Source organism: Bombus pascuorum, chromosome 7 (genome assembly GCF_905332965.1).
Source record: "Bombus pascuorum chromosome 7, iyBomPasc1.1, whole genome shotgun sequence".
Classification (NCBI taxonomy): domain Eukaryota; kingdom Metazoa; phylum Arthropoda; class Insecta; order Hymenoptera; family Apidae; genus Bombus; species Bombus pascuorum.
Window position 1 is genome coordinate 2,464,156 of NC_083494.1, and position 18,132 is coordinate 2,482,287.

At 37.9% G+C, this 18,132-nt stretch overlaps 1 protein-coding gene and 2 long non-coding RNA genes across 3 annotated transcripts in view; all 3 read right to left on the reverse strand.

The window, feature by feature from the left end:
• LOC132909042 (thyrotropin-releasing hormone-degrading ectoenzyme-like) overlaps positions 1-12,607 on the reverse strand; it is a 37,648-nt gene extending 25,041 nt beyond the window's left edge. The window contains exon 1 of the mRNA XM_060963637.1: positions 12,363-12,607. Coding sequence (XP_060819620.1) covers positions 12,363-12,411 — 49 coding nt within the window. The 5' untranslated portion in view covers positions 12,412-12,607. The remainder of the gene's footprint in view (positions 1-12,362) is intronic.
• The window catches only part of LOC132909057 (uncharacterized), a 165,081-nt gene that overhangs the window by 98,927 nt on the left and 48,022 nt on the right, over positions 1-18,132 (reverse strand). The window lies entirely within an intron of this gene.
• On the reverse strand, positions 15,388-17,649 carry LOC132909046 (uncharacterized). The gene is made up of 2 exons (XR_009658478.1): positions 17,445-17,649; positions 15,388-15,702 (listed from the first exon to the last, which is right to left on the reverse strand). It is a non-coding gene; the product is annotated as an uncharacterized LOC132909046 (long non-coding RNA).

The following is an 18,132-nucleotide window of genomic DNA, read 5'->3' on the forward strand; positions in this document are numbered from 1 at the left end:
AAGCAGAATCTAATTTTTCTGTTTCTTTACAATACGGCCCAAATTCAGTAACTCGAAAACCTCTAAGAGAATAACCACAAATATCATATAAATTCAGTAATTAAAATTTAAAACAACTCGACTTCTACAGATGTGAAGGATAACACCGATGATATACATCAATGTTCCCCGAGCTTCCCCATCGCAGCTGAGAAAGGCCACAGTAAGATTTTCAATGGGGAAGAATTCCACATTTTCCCGCATCCCGCTTTTAGAGGCTCAAGGGGATGTCTTTCAACGATTTTGAAGTGGAAAAGAATGAAACGTAGTTGCTGGTAGCTTTACAGCGGACGGTTTGACGACCCAAGCAGAATCTAATTTTTCTGTTTCTTTACAATACGGCCCAAATTCAGTAACTCGAAAACCTCTAAGAGAGTAACCACAAATAGCAAATAAATTCCGTAATTAAAATTTAAAACAAATCGACTTCTACAGATGTGAAGGATAACACCGATGATATACATCAATGTTCCCCGAGCTTCCCCATCGCAGCTGAGAAAGGCCACAGTAAGATTTTCAATGGGGAAGAATTCCACATTTTCCCGCATCCCGCTTTTAGAGGCTCAAGGGGATGTCTTTCGATGATTTTGAAGTGGAAAAGAATGAAACGTGGTTGCTGGTAGCTTTACAGCGGACGGTTTAACGACCCAAGCGGAATCTGGTTTTTCTATTTCTTTTACAATACGGCCCAAATTCAGTAACTCGAAAACCTCTAGGAGAATAACCACAAATATCATATAAATTCAGTAATTAAAATTTAAAACAACTCGACTTCTACAGATGTGAAGGATAACACCGATGATATACATCAATGTTCCCCGAGCTTCCCCATCGCAGCTGAGAAAGGCCACAGTAAGATTTTCAATGGGGAAGAATTCCACATTTTCCCGCATCCCGCTTTTAGAGGCTCAAGGGGATGTCTTTCGATGATTTTGAAGTGGAAAAGAATGAAACGTGGTTGCTGGTAGCTTTACAGCGGACGGTTTAACGACCCAAGCGGAATCTGGTTTTTCTATTTCTTTTACAATACGGCCCAAATTCAGTAACTCGAAAACCTCTAAGAGAATAACCACAAATATCATATAAATTCAGTAATTAAAATTTAAAACAACTCGACTTCTACAGATGTGAAGGATAACACCGATGATATACATCAATGTTCCCCGAGCTTCCCCATCGCAGCTGAGAAAGGCCACAGTAAGATTTTCAATGGGGAAGAATTCCACATTTTCCCGCATCCCGCTTTTAGAGGCTCAAGGGGATGTCTTTCGACGATTTTGAAGTGGAAAAGAATGAAACGTAGTTGCTGGTAGCTTTACAGCGGACGGTTTGACGACCCAAGCAGAATCTAATTTTTCTGTTTCTTTACAATACGGCCCAAATTCAGTAACTCGAAAACCTCTAAGAGAGTAACCACAAATAGCAAATAAATTCCGTAATTAAAATTTAAAACAAATCGACTTCTACAGATGTGAAGGATAACACCGATGATATACATCAATGTTCCCCGAGCTTCCCCATCGCAGCTGAGAAAGGCCACAGTAAGATTTTCAATGGGGAAGAATTCCACATTTTCCCGCATCCCGCTTTTAGAGGCTCAAGGGGATGTCTTTCGATGATTTTGAAGTGGAAAAGAATGAAACGTGGTTGCTGGTAGCTTTACAGCGGACGGTTTAACGACCCAAGCGGAATCTGGTTTTTCTATTTCTTTTACAATACGGCCCAAATTCAGTAACTCGAAAACCTCTAAGAGAATAACCACAAATATCATATAAATTCAGTAATTAAAATTTAAAACAACTCGACTTCTACAGATGTGAAGGATAACACCGATGATATACATCAATGTTCCCCGAGCTTCCCCATCGCAGCTGAGAAAGGCCACAGTAAGATTTTCAATGGGGAAGAATTCCACATTTTCCCGCATCCCGCTTTTAGAGGCTCAAGGGGATGTCTTTCGACGATTTTGAAGTGGAAAAGAATGAAACGTAGTTGCTGGTAGCTTTACAGCGGACGGTTTGACGACCCAAGCAGAATCTAATTTTTCTGTTTCTTTACAATACGGCCCAAATTCAGTAACTCGAAAACCTCTAAGAGAGTAACCACAAATAGCAAATAAATTCCGTAATTAAAATTTAAAACAAATCGACTTCTACAGATGTGAAGGATAACACCGATGATATACATCAATGTTCCCCGAGCTTCCCCATCGCAGCTGAGAAAGGCCACAGTAAGATTTTCAATGGGGAAGAATTCCACATTTTCCCGCATCCCGCTTTTAGAGGCTCAAGGGGATGTCTTTCGATGATTTTGAAGTGGAAAAGAATGAAACGTGGTTGCTGGTAGCTTTACAGCGGACGGTTTAACGACCCAAGCGGAATCTGGTTTTTCTATTTCTTTTACAATACGGCCCAAATTCAGTAACTCGAAAACCTCTAAGAGAATAACCACAAATATCATATAAATTCAGTAATTAAAATTTAAAACAACTCGACTTCTACAGATGTGAAGGATAACACCGATGATATACATCAATGTTCCCCGAGCTTCCCCATCGCAGCTGAGAAAGGCCACAGTAAGATTTTCAATGGGGAAGAATTCCACATTTTCCCGCATCCCGCTTTTAGAGGCTCAAGGGGATGTCTTTCAACGATTTTGAAGTGGAAAAGAATGAAACGTAGTTGCTGGTAGCTTTACAGCGGACGGTTTGACGACCCAAGCAGAATCTAATTTTTCTGTTTCTTTACAATACGGCCCAAATTCAGTAACTCGAAAACCTCTAAGAGAGTAACCACAAATAGCAAATAAATTCCGTAATTAAAATTTAAAACAAATCGACTTCTACAGATGTGAAGGATAACACCGATGATATACATCAATGTTCCCCGAGCTTCCCCATCGCAGCTGAGAAAGGCCACAGTAAGATTTTCAATGGGGAAGAATTCCACATTTTCCCGCATCCCGCTTTTAGAGGCTCAAGGGGATGTCTTTCGATGATTTTGAAGTGGAAAAGAATGAAACGTGGTTGCTGGTAGCTTTACAGCGGACGGTTTAACGACCCAAGCGGAATCTGGTTTTTCTATTTCTTTTACAATACGGCCCAAATTCAGTAACTCGAAAACCTCTAGGAGAATAACCACAAATATCATATAAATTCAGTAATTAAAATTTAAAACAACTCGACTTCTACAGATGTGAAGGATAACACCGATGATATACATCAATGTTCCCCGAGCTTCCCCATCGCAGCTGAGAAAGGCCACAGTAAGATTTTCAATGGGGAAGAATTCCACATTTTCCCGCATCCCGCTTTTAGAGGCTCAAGGGGATGTCTTTCGATGATTTTGAAGTGGAAAAGAATGAAACGTGGTTGCTGGTAGCTTTACAGCGGACGGTTTAACGACCCAAGCGGAATCTGGTTTTTCTATTTCTTTTACAATACGGCCCAAATTCAGTAACTCGAAAACCTCTAAGAGAATAACCACAAATATCATATAAATTCAGTAATTAAAATTTAAAACAACTCGACTTCTACAGATGTGAAGGATAACACCGATGATATACATCAATGTTCCCCGAGCTTCCCCATCGCAGCTGAGAAAGGCCACAGTAAGATTTTCAATGGGGAAGAATTCCACATTTTCCCGCATCCCGCTTTTAGAGGCTCAAGGGGATGTCTTTCGACGATTTTGAAGTGGAAAAGAATGAAACGTAGTTGCTGGTAGCTTTACAGCGGACGGTTTGACGACCCAAGCAGAATCTAATTTTTCTGTTTCTTTACAATACGGCCCAAATTCAGTAACTCGAAAACCTCTAAGAGAGTAACCACAAATAGCAAATAAATTCCGTAATTAAAATTTAAAACAAATCGACTTCTACAGATGTGAAGGATAACACCGATGATATACATCAATGTTCCCCGAGCTTCCCCATCGCAGCTGAGAAAGGCCACAGTAAGATTTTCAATGGGGAAGAATTCCACATTTTCCCGCATCCCGCTTTTAGAGGCTCAAGGGGATGTAATTAGCTCAAAGGGAATCTAATTTTTCTGTTTCTTTTACAATACGGCCCAGATTCAGTAACTCGAAAACCTTGTCAAAGACACCTGGCTCTATCTATATTCTTCTCCAACTCGGCTGCTAAAACGTCTGGTTTAACTCGAATTATTGGCACATGTCTAGAATTATGGTAATTCTGTAACTAAAATTTACAACAACTCGTAGTTTTCCTTTATAATACGTAAATGCAATCATTTAATGAGAGAACAATCGTCCTATATCGCCACCCTTCTTCTAACGATTAGAATTGTGTCGAATAACGGAAGAGGACAGAAAAAGGATCCCTACGTCTGCACTCTTCGATCAGGTGCATGTCCATGAAAGCTCCTTATTTCGTCAATCGGGCGTATAGTTACCATCGCCTTCAACTTTCGCATTTATGTACATCGAATAAAATGCGGTCTAAGATAATGTTTAAGATACTAACATTTTTTGAAAGAATGACTGTAATTTGTCTTCGTACTAAGGTTCTCTGTGTCGAATTTTCGTTTGTTGAACTTCTTTTACTTGGATATTTTGATAATACGAATTCTCTATGATTCTCGATTATAATTCTTCGATTATATCCTCTCAGATTCTAGCTCTTCTCTTCAAGTTCGATTTACCGACGTTATATATAATACATACATATATGTCGGGTTATCATTGGAATGCGGGGCGTGTAATGAATCTTCCTTTGAGCTGACCATCGTTATTCTATACCAGATGATATTTATTGAAATGAATGTATTACAGAGTTTTAACAAGTGATAGCGGTGGTTGAATAATCGAGATGTCGATGACGATGAATTTAGGTTCGATAACGAATGTCAGTGACCCATTATGTCACTTCGAGCCCAAGCCCATTGTCATAAATCTCGGATAATCATAATTGACTTAACTCATAAGCAGCTATTACTCAGTTGTATTTTTTAATTACGGCTATAATAAAAATTCTGGATTAAAGTATTGGGGACTTTTCCAAACATTCCGAAAGAAAGGCTTAGGTGTCCTTTCATCTCCGACGTATAAAATACAAACGAGAACTGGGTAAAACTCCGTGTACTATAATGCCATTAAAACTCGTCAATGTATCGAGTTAGGTTTTTTATTTCGACCGCATTATGGCAGCCTGTAACACTTGCCCAAAAAAATATCAATTAAGCGAGCCCTTACGGAAAAATATATTGAAATTATAGAATACAATTTTTCCACATGATACTTTGTTTTCTAGAAAATTAAGTTGGAACATTTTTCAAGGGAAGGAATGACATTTTCTAATACGAATTTGAGCTTGCGACCAGTTAGCCAGTACATTTTGCGCTTCTTTCGAATTTTATATTTTCTATCGTTGATTTTATGCGTTGTTTCCATGTAAGTTTTCGACCTACTCGTAATCCTTAATTGAAATGTATTGGTGAAACCGCGTCGATGAAAACGTAACCTCGATATGAATGTAACCCTTTATATTTAACCCTTGCTCTTCAAAAATGTGCACAGTTCCTGGAAACCGTAATCGGAGATCGTCTATACCCGACACAATTTTCAGTGAATTTTCAATGAGTCTTTGAAAAAAATGTAAAGAACTTCATTTAGAGCATCTCCAAACTTTCCAAATTCTAAATGGAGATCCTTAACGTTGCCTCCCCTTAGACTTATTGAGCGAGGCTGGATGAAAAATGTTATCTGCTTGTTTGCGAGAAAGCCATACAATTTTCAAAATTACTTGGACACTTGCAGGTCATTCATACGTCATTGTGTCTATTGAAATATGTATAATTTTATGAGCTAGACTAGATTACCTGCGTATTAGTGATGCTACCTGCTTTCACTTTAGGAACCGCAATAGTTCCAAGCATTCTCTTGTTTCTAATCTGCTTTTTTTTCTTTTCTATATTCGCTATCCATTAACATTGCGATCCTGTTCCTGTCTGATCCTTCTTCATTCACTGTAAATTTCTTCCTATTTTTTGCCTTTTTGAACACGGTATCTTCGCTGATAGAAGTTGCGTCTTCAGAATTATCGTCGTGCTGGCGAACCTCCGCATATGTAGTTTCAACTCTCCTTCGTCTTTTTCTATCTATTTATCTGTTTTCCAAAGTTGAGATCTCCTTTATTTTCGATATCCAACTTGCTTGAGTTATTCCCTTATCGGTCTGAGTGCCCACGTTCGATACTTTTCCCTTTTTATCTCTATTTTGTTCCCCTCTAAACGACAGGAAAATTTGAGTAGCAGCATTCGTAGAGTGTTTGGGCTTCTCAGGTCCTTTGTACAAGCCCTCGCTTTTCACAAATTTCTCTAGCCATTCCTTTGTGTTTTAGAGGTGTTTGATACTTTCCATGTTGAATTTTACGAAGGTCATTACGGAGGAATCTTCCATCTTAATCTTGTTTGTGTTTATTATTAACACTTCCAATGTAAATGACTTCCCCGTTATCCGAGGACAAGGAAGATTCCTTCAATCTTCTCTCCAATATACAGCGATCTCCATCCTCTGATTTTTCAAACATTTTGCTCCTTGTGACCAGCTAACAGGTTTATGCGTCCTTACTCTCTCGGTGCTAGGAGAAAGTAAGTAGACTTTAACCGGTGGATCCGTTTTTAGAGTCCACATTCATTTTGCTATCGTCTTGATGATTTTGAGTTTTAGTTGGACTTCGCACCAGTTTAAACGAGCCCCTTTCTATTCTTAAGCTTTTCTTAGGAATTGGAAATATTGAGACGTCTTCCAAGCTTCCTTTTTTTTTCTTTTTATTTTATTTTGATTTTTACAATTAGTCCTGAAGGATATTTGTAAGGTAAAATGTTATATCTCATTGGTACTTCGTGTTTTCTAAGTTATATCTTTTATGAAACTTCCTTTTGAATAAAGGATAATCTTCGAGTCATCCCTTGTCTTCTTTTTCCTTCCTTCGACGGTCTACCCCGTCGGCTGGATCCTCCGGTGTCACTCCCGACGTCCGATTGCATCGAGGGACGCATTTCCTTGAACAGGACTCGATTCCATTGCACGTCCAAGACAGCATCCAGTCACCCCACGATATAGACAGTTTTAAGCGTCTTTTATTCCCACTTTTCACCTTTTATTGACCACTAGACCAAACTTCATCAGTTGATAAATCTATCCAACCACTAATCGCTTCCCAAAGAATTTTTAAGCCGCAAACTGAGCCTTGTACCGGGAGCAGAGCCAAACGAATATCTCACTCCGTTTTAAAAATGCAGATTACCTTGAAATATGTGGAAAAAACAATCTTAACCGCAACATGCACCCCTTGAAATGCTTCAGCTTTGTCTTAAGGACTTTTCCCAGTAGACCTCAAATAACGCAGATATTTAGGTGTTCCCATTTAAACGACCCAGTCTGAATATTGCATATTGCATTATAATATAATATATAGCACGTAATTCATAATATATAATATATAAATACATACGCAAGTGAGTTTATCGACGAAACCTGCAAGTACATAGTCCATAACAAAGCCCTATAGCAAATATGTTACGTGGAGCACTTTAGTACGAGATATTAGTCACACGAGATTAATTTGACATGTGGCACTGTAGATTAATATAACCTACGCTACAATACGTCTAAAGTGTTTGATACCCTACGTTTATCGTTTGCATCAAGTTCACTTGTTCACTAAAGTATTGAGCAATTTTAGTTTTCTAAACTGCTGAATGTTCCATATGACCTAGTCCTAATCGTTACGACCAGGCATAAACGCGAGCATAAATCGGACGTTGTAAATTCTACAGCTGCGATTAGCTGTGCTCCTCCCTCTCCCTTCGTTAGTTCCCATAGTTAATCTCGTTAGCATTGCTAATTGTACGTATCACATAGTCGTAAACTTCGATTCGCGGTTCTATGAAATTCTTCGAATCGTTTAACTTGAAGTGTTCTACGCTTGCTTGAACTTTGCGTTGCTTTGTTCGCCACTAATTTTCGTCTCCACTATGATTGACCTAATTCGTATGCTCGCTCAACACGTTGAATCGTTTCAACTAAAGGAAAATAAAAATATACCTATCAACGACGATAGCGCACGCGAAGTGGCCGAAGGTTACTAACAGTAGGATTACGTATGCGAATTGGACGTGTAGTTTTTCACGGCGATATAATACGCTGCGAGATTGTGTGACACGTTATGTCACATGGTGCGTGATCAACGTATAAACAAAACGAAACTGAAAATCTACCTACTCCACGTTCATCTAGTCGTATATTAAGCAGTTCAATAAACAGCAAAAAGTTGTAAATGGGAAAATTAATCGAAAGAAAAATTCGCCGATGTTGATAATATACGCGTAATAGTCTTTATAATGAAACATAGTATGGGAAAGAATTGCATCTCTTTATTTAAATCTCTGAGTTTGTTTTTTTTTTAGTTTATTTTGTTTTTTTTACAATTTGCCCTGAAGGACATTCAGTAAAGTGTTATATCTCATTGGTAACAAAAAAAATAAAACAAAAATAAATATAGCATGTGGGTGGCTACCCCCAGCGGGATGCCAACTTCGTGTTTGCTACGTTACATCTTTTATGATTCTGAGTTTGTTGGCAGGAATGCGTGATATTTGTATCATTAAGCGCTAGTTGGAATTATCGTTTGAAGCCAAAATTTTGCCAATATTTTTGAACGATTTTTAGGTGCGAAGATACATTCGATAGATGTGGAGGTGATATATTAGAAAAATGTAATTGAAATGTAACAGATCATTTGTATGTTCATACGTTTGTATGTATCGCTTAGATTTTATCGTCAATTTCAATTCGTGCAAATCCTCACAGTTGATCAAACGTGTATTTTTTTTTAGTTTATTTTGGTTCTTTTTGACAATTTGCCCTGAAGGACATTCAGTAAAGTGTTATATCTCATTGGTAACAAAAAAAATAAAACAAAAATAAATATAGCATGTGGGTGGCTACCCCCAGCGGGGTGCCAACTTCGTGTTTGCTACGTTATATCTTTTATGATTCTGAGTTTGTTGGCAGGGATTCGTGATATTTGTATCATTAAGCGCTAGTTGGAATTATCGTTTGAAGCCAAAATTTCGCCAATATTTTTGAACAATTTTTAGGTGCGAAGATACATTCGATAGATGTGGAGGTGATATATTAGAAAAATGTAATTGAAATGTAACAGATCATTTGTATGTTCATACGTTTGTATGTATCGCTTAGATTTTATCATCAATTTCAATTCGTGCAAATCCTCACAGTTGATCAAACGTGTATTTTTTTAGTTTATTTTGGTCTTTTTTACAATTTTCTTTGAGGAACATTCAGTAAAGTGTTATATCTCATTGGTAACAAAAAAAATAAAACAAAAATAAATATAGCATGTGGGTGGCTACCCCCAGCGCGCTGCCAGCTTCGTTTTTTCTAAGTTATATCTTTTATCTCCCTCCTGATAAAAAGGGGAGAACACGACGAGGCGTGCTTCTGGTAGAAATTCGCGAGAGAACCCGGGGCACGCCTCCAAAACGTAATGTTGGCCACCGTGGAGTTTTGAGTCGGTAAGAGTCCGACACTACTCGACCGGTGCGATGCAACGGCGAGTGTCCATGAGGATTTCTCCACGTAAAAAAAAAAAAAAAAAAAAAACAAGTTATATCTTTTATGCCGAGCAAAACGCCCATAAGAATATTGCGATTTGCTTGTCTTTGCTAATTACTACAATTATTCTACCAATGGCTTTATCATTATATAATAATAATTATTATATTATATTATATAATAATTATTATTATATATCATTACAGTTTTCTTCAAATTACTATCCTAGACTTTATGCTTTGATAAGAAATACTTTGATGAAGAGATTGAAATCCTAGAGGTGATCGTATCGTGCATTAAAATACTTTGATACTCGATGCAAACTTAAAATCGCAATCACACTTGCGTGCACGTGTAACGTAAATCATCGCAACTGTCACATAATCACTGCAATCGCACGTTTCCTCTTAGAATTATACGCGACTCGTATTACGCGTAATCCGATTGCTTCCATCGATTCACCACTTCTCCACACACGGATCAACCATTGGGATTTTCATAGAAGAAGAAATGGAAATGCGCGCGATCAGCTCCGTGGAAGAAGCGAATTTTTAACGCCAACTACCGAGCACTCACATCGGTTACGCTTCAGAGACACGAACGTCTCTGACAATCAAGCAATTACAATCGTGGAAAATAGCAATGCGGATTCTTACTAATGTTCACGACAACGGGAACGCGTTTAAGCGATCATATCTGAGGAACCCGTGCAGTTTTACCTGGTATTCGTGAGCACCTGTTAGAAGGCTCACAGCAAAGAAACAAAATAATTTTGATATAAGCTGCCATTTAAATACTCGAATTATCTTTTATTTAAATTTTAATGCCATTTAAATACCGAAAAAATTATACGAATTATCTTTGGCTACCTGAAGTAGAGAAAGCATGGGATTATTGTAATAGACAAAGAAAAGTTTAGACTTGCTGGTAATTAATAGTTTAGAAATACGCTATGAGTTTTACTAACTTCGTGCTAATTACTTTTTACTGTACTGCAAACAGTCATTTATTTTGCGGTATATACTGTATCAGTGCGGTGTACAAAATATTTTGATAAAATAAATTTGGCGTCTTTATATACTGTATATTTTATATGTAGCAAAATGTAACGTACGTGTTAATTCGATAATTTCGATGTACGTTCAACGTAGCATTACGAGAATAAAAATTTATGAGGAAATTGATTTACGTTGATAGCATTTGAGCGTTCGTATTATATCTTTCAAGAAAATATAACATTATTCTTTTCTTTATTCTCGTATTGTTTCAATCGAGAAGCTGCACAAGCGTAAAACAATGCAAACAAGCGTACAATTTATTTGAACTTAATATATTACTTTTAAAGCAACTCTGTAAATAACGAGTTTAGCGTTCCAACTAAACAGAACTGCACAATAAAATTGTATAAAATGTTTTTTCTTCTGCATGTTAATATTTTTTATTTTATTTTGGTTTTTACAATTTTTCCTGAAGGACATTTGGTTATATCTCATTGGTAAATAAAAAAAATAAAATAAAATAAATATAGCATGTGGGTGGCTACCCCCAGCGGGGTGCAGCTTCGTGTTTTCTAAATTATATCTTTTAGGTTTGTATAAAATGTGGCGCATTTCTTTCAACAAAAAGTACGAAATATATTTTTCAATCTAAATGTACAGGATGGTTATCGCAAAATTGTATAAACTGTTTGTTATTATTAACGAATTTGTAAAAAACTATCAGAAACCAATAAATAAAAAACTAAATTGACTCTATCTTCACACGTGCTCGAGGGAATATACTTGATACAACTACAGTAATTTCAATTAGTTTCTTTGCAAACAGGTGAAATGTTATCTTTCTTTCGAAGTTACTTTCCAAGTATATTGATTTTTATTCGACTAGAAGATTGTCACGCGTTCTTATCGGCTCGTTAACATACGCGTTTATCTTCTCCCACCTTCTTACTACTTTTCCATTCCTTAATTAATTCAAAGTTTTCCCCAACGTATTGCGCGACATCGTACGAATATTATTCAGCGTTCACACACACTTATCGTTGCTTCTCTCTGGATTCTTAACTATTTGGTAATAGAATGTAATGACTACTACCGGGAAACGAATAAATACCAATGAAAAAGTTCCAACGATACCTGCTTAATGAGCACAAACAAGCACGTGAACACGAATTCATAAGAACAAACTACGATTTCAGATATATACCGTTTCACGCTCAAAAATTATCAATAATTGTTGGAAGAAATTGTTGGCAATATATTTTACACTCGTTTCATCTTCCCTTATAACTATTGTTTATGTAATTTCATATTTCCACGAACGTAATTAAAGAAGTGGAATCTAAAGAGAAATTTATCTCGTCTACTAAATATCATACCAAGCGGCATAATTTAAATATCGTATGTATCTTTGCATATTACATGCACTCTGTAAACTTGTGGAATATAAAATTTCGCAAAAATGGGTGAACATCCGCAATGCACACGTTGTGACTTTCCATCTAGAAATCTCCTACGTGTCATATATTTATTCCATGCGTGATTTTATACTTTAAAACGCGAAATAATTCGTCCGATATCGCAGACACAATGCCGAATGAAGAATATCTCTGGGTTGTGGCAAATAGTTCAAGAATCGAACAAAAATCATACGCGTGTATTATCGATGGAAAGTAACGATGTGGAAATTGAATCAAACGACGAAAGGTAATCTTCGATCACTTACAACTTCTGCGTCCATAGTCCTGCCAACTGGAAATAGATCCTCGGCTCATGTGAACAGCTTCTGGTTTCTGCGATTTAAAAACTACCGATCGCGTACGATAAGCAATAGATAACGAAAAGAAAATTAGCCACGTGAACGAGACAGAGCGGAAGAAAGATCTGTGGCGAAATTTCAATTGTTCGCAAAATGACAAAGTTAAATTTGCTTGCGCGCCTCGTTCGTACAGGTGCAACGCAATTAGTCGTTCTACGTACGATGCAATACGTGAATGCTGGCCAACACTCCGAATGCACGTTGGTGCCCCCACTTTTTTCAATCGTTACCTCGGAATCGCTCCATTCTTTCAACCGTGTGTAATCCTTTGCTCTCCTTATCTCTCGCGCTACGTCCCACGATTCTTCGATTTTTCTTAGTTTTCATTTCCTTATGCTGCGTCTTGTCTGGCTTTTTGATCTCGTCGATAAGATTTTTCAATAAGAGATCAGATTAACGAAGATAAATCGATCGTGAAGTTATGGATAAATCTATCCATGTACTGCGTATGTTTGTCGATATATATAAATATTATTTCTAATTTGCGAACCGTTACAGCCAGTATGATTAAAGAGCGATCGTAAAGAATGCTACAAGTACCTAGAAACATGTTCTTAACATAGTATTCGCGACCTAACGTGGAAATTGTTATAATATATAATATAATAAAAATGTGTAAATTCAGAAACCAGTGTAAGTAACGCAGTTGAAAACCAAGAAACAAGTAACTAGTGTTTATTGGCATTTACACTTCCTTTTATGGAGGCAATGTTGTAATATTATTTTTTAACATTGTGAATAATTATTTAAAACGGAATATTGTAATTTAATTGTATACCTTATATATTCTCACTTGCATATAAAGCATTTTCCAGTGAAAAAACAAAGTTCTTCATTTACCCTTTTATATTTCTGATACTTTTCCTACGAATTTCCTACGAGTACTCTTCGATTAATGCAAATTAATCCAGTCCTCGACAAGCTCCCTTTTCTTTTCCACATTTACGTCTACCTTAGTTACCTGCCTTGCTTACCTGTCTTAAGATGTATGTGTGTATTTTACTTACTGCAATGAGATTTACAGCCTGCTACAATCTTCGTTTAGGTAGGTACGTTTTCAATAGAATTTCCTTTGCCCTATACAATCCTATACAAGTTTCTTCCTCTTTTCTATCATCTATTCGACTGCTAGCATTAGTTCCCCTGTCTTAAAATGCACACGTACTTATTATTTGTTGTAACGAGATTTACAGCCTGATACAACCCTCATTTACGTAGGTACACGTTTAGTAGTATTTCATTTGTTTTTCTACCTCTTACTTGTGTCTCTGTTGCAATGTTTTTATTATGTATTTATTTAAATTAGATAAAAAAATCCTGGCGCCTTCGGAGAAATTAATTTAGAGAAAATAAATTACAGTTGTTTGCAAAAATCATACATGATTATAGATTTACTATTTTCATTGAATTTTTTCCCTCTTCAAAGCGAATTATGGATGCGAACAAATGTAAGTGTAAGATTTGAATCTGTACTGAAGCTTCGCAAAAGGTCACACTGTTCCTGATTAGAAGTATATTATAATTTATTTCTACTTTGATTGACGTCACTATATTACCAGACTAACGTACAATATATTTCTATGTCACGGCATACTTCATGGAAAATTATACCTAGTTACATAATATATCTCAGTCAGGATATACTATGTCAGGTCTGTAAGCATGAAACCGGAATTTACCTATAGATGGCCCTAGCTGATAATGTAGTTATCACTAAACTGCATCATTGATGCCAAAAGTCTTTGACATCTCACAAACATTTACATCTTACAACAATACAAGTTTCATACAACAGCATAGTTTGTAATAGCGTTGAACATGTCGAATTTTGTGCCTGGAAACTACGATTTGCGGACAGCATTGATTTTCTGTTACCATTTGAAGAAAACTGCTACGGAATCGCATCGAATGCTTGTCGAAGCTTACGGTGAGCATGCTCTTGGTAAATCACAGTGCTTTGAGTGGTTTAAAAACTTCAGAAGTGGCAATTTTGACGCGAGGAACGAAGGACGTGGAAGACCACCGAAAAAGTTTCAAGACGGCGAATTGCAAACATCGTTGGATGAGGATGACGCTCAAACGCAACAACAACTCGCTGATCCATTAAACGTGACACGAGAAGCCGTCTCCATACGTTTGAAAGCCATGGGAAAGATCCAGAAGGTGGGAAAATGGGTTCCACATGAACCGAATGAAAGACAGTAGGAAAACCGAAAAACCACTTGCGAAATGCTGCTCGCCAGGTACAGAAGAAAGTCATTTCTCCACCGAATTGTGACTGGCGATGAAAAGTGGATATATTTTGAGAATCCTAAGCGTAAAAGATCATGGGTAGCTCCAGGCGAACCACCGACATCGACTACAAGACCAAATCGCTACGGACGGAAGATGATGCTCTGTGTTTGGTGGGATCAGAAGGGTGTGATCTATTATGAGCTGTTAAAACCTGGCGAAACCGTTAATACTGAGCGCTACCGACAACAAACGATCGATTTGAACCAAGCCTTGCGTGAAAAACGACCAGAATATCAAAAAAGGCAACACAAAGTAATTTTGCTCCATGATAATGCACCATCGCATACAGCAAAACCGGTCGAGGAAACGATCGAAGCGTTCAGTTGGGAAATACTTTCGCACGCGGTTTACTCACCAGACTTGGCTCCGTCCGATTACTATTTATTTGCATCGATGGGACACGCACTTTCTGACCAGCACTTCGCTTCTTACAAAAATGTACGAAAATGGCCCGATGACTGGTTTGCCTCAAAAGAGAGACAGTTTTTTTGGCGTGGCATCCACCAATTGCCAGACAGGTGGGAAAAATGTATAGCTAGCGATGGGCAATACTTCGAATAAAATATTTTTAATCATTTTCATACAATAAACGTGTATTTTCTATATAAAAATTCCGGTTTCATATTTACATAGTACCTTTGTGGGTTCCTTGGAACTTTTGATATTTTCTCCTAGATTTACTCTTCCAGTCACAGTGTCCTCCGGTTCATACTCCCCTTTATGTCTTTCGGTGTTTGTTTTCCTATTTCTCACTATTCCCTGCCATTTAATATGAACGACAAAACGAACTCAATATACTAATTTCCTCGTGCATGGACACTTGCTTAATATCTAGTTCCTGTTTTCTATTGCTCCTGCGTTACATGTTCGGCGTGGCAGGTTTTCTTCTATTCTGCGCCTCATCTCCGCTTCTCGTGTTCTTCGTCTTAGTTTTAGCTGTGCCATTATCCGTCTACCAAATAAGCGAGCATTCACCTTCAGGTAATCAAGCTTTTCGAATATTCCCATGTTTTCTATATTTTCGGATAAAGTTGAGGATTTCATATTTAATGGATATATTATTTATGGTACTCGAGATGTTCTGAAATTTCATTATCACTAGAATGAAATTCGATTGTTACGATCGTGCATCAGTAAAATTTGAAACGAATCTGAAAATGTAAATAGAGACGTGAGATATTCAGGCCGAGTAAATATTTTGCTGATGTCCTAAAAATATTTACTTTCATTTCATGAGCATTACGTCGACAAGCTGCTGCATGTATTCGGTAAGATCATCTTTAACAATTGTCATACTATATATAACTACTATATATATACTATATATTACTATATATAATATATATATGTCGGGTTGGCATTAGGGGCGTATAATGAATCTTCACCAGTGTGGTTCATGGTTGTCGCACAGATATTTATTACACAAGTATGGCTGATACAAGATTGACGATCGGACGCGGTAGCTGGACGCTAATGACAATGGCCCTAGGTTCGATATAGCGAATCCACGGTCAACGGGATAACGAATATACTTTGCTTCAAAGTCTAAGTCGGACTCAACTTACTACTCGCGATACTAGGAACGCTTGATTGACTCTTCGCTAATCAGATTGCCAGAAAAGAATGACTTTCCGTCGCGACGACGCTGCAGAGGAAAACTATGATGGGGTGTGCCTAAGGGCACGAGATCATCGGATTCATCAAAGAAAGCCTCCACTCGGAGGGTGAGGGAAATAGACGCTGCTGTTAATTGGTCAATTTCTATGTTGGCGGTTAGAAAAGGATGCTAGCCGCCCTAGAGAGAGAGTTCCTAGCAGGCAACGTCGTACGTGACCAAATCAGGTTTTCCCATAACTTCCTGCAATAGGTGACAGATTTACAGGCTGATAGAATAAAGACTGTTTGTCAATCTGAAGGACTTTAGTTAACTAGGTCCTAAGATTTGTAACGGTTCCTCAGGTTATCTGAACATAAACTGTAAACGATGCATCGGCATCTGGCGATCATCTGGCCCAAAGAATGGGGTCTGTGTGTGGCAAGCTGCGGGGCTGTTGGAATGTCTTATTGTCAAGTGTCTGTACTGCCAATTCTTTAAAGGAAAGCTATGTTACTTTATATCTCTGTTAGGTGGAACGTTCATCCCGTGACCGTGGCTACGCTCGACGACCGGTTGTCGCCTCGAGCCTAAACTCATTGTCTCAAGTTTCGAACGACTGTGTCTGGGTTATTTCGTAAATGCTACAGTATTGAGGCTTTTCCAAATAATTCCAACGGGAGGGCCCGGTGTCCTTTCATCTCCGACATATATATTGCAAGGTAAGCTAAACTTATCGAATACATCTTCTTTCTATATTTAAACAAATAACATTTCACATAATAAGAATACACACCCAATAAAGTGTAAACCAAAGAGAAATATAACTGAGTCTCTGAAGAAGAGAGAACTACGAGAAGTAAACATAAACAGAGTAATATTACGAGTACAGTGTTACATTTATATCAAAAAGATAAAATGGAAATATCAAAGGACTAATAATAAAAATAACGCTAATAAGGTACTTCATAAAACAATCCTATCATCTTTGAAAGGCAACTCCATGCTGTTTAAAGGAGAATCGAATGTTTTTCCGACAGAAGCATTTTATCTCGCAATCGTAAGAATTAGGAATGCTTTGGAAAATGGTAAATACCTACCATATTATCGATATAATTTATTTGTGACGTCGCATACCACAAACACGAGCAACATTTGCACAATGTGTACGCGAGCTAGTTAAAGTCGATTGCAATAATAATAAAGACGGTTGTTGCAGATCATGGGATGTGCCGAATGAAAAGAGGCCGACGCCGAGGTCTCGCTGGCAAGTGCCTCCTCTGAGGTAGCTTGAAAGTTAGAGGAAACACGTCGACAAGTGGCACGAGTGGCCTTAGCTGGCCTATAAACGCGCCAAGAAAACATACACAAAACCCGCTATCAATCCCAATTGACACCGAATCGGAAGCGAACGCCAAGCCGAGACCTGAATTGCCTGCTGGCTTTTCATACATTAAACGAATATACAATGGTTTCTGGTTGCAGAATCAGTGGCAGGACATTCGTAGAGATTCACAGAGCGGCTTCGTGGCATCTCAATTTCCATTGATGCTTTCGGGATTGGCCATTGACGCTGCGCATCTCATCCGTCACCGACGGGTACCATCGCGATTAGGCCCTTTTGTGACGTCTGTTCGATGGAATTGGATAATGGACGATCACCGATTACGCGGCTAAGTGGATCTAAGCGCTTTGAATCCGTGCTTCGGACACCAATCCGCCACGGCGTACCCCTATCACGTGGTCGTTCACGTTTTCTCTGCTCGCGTTTATCATTTTTTTCTTTTC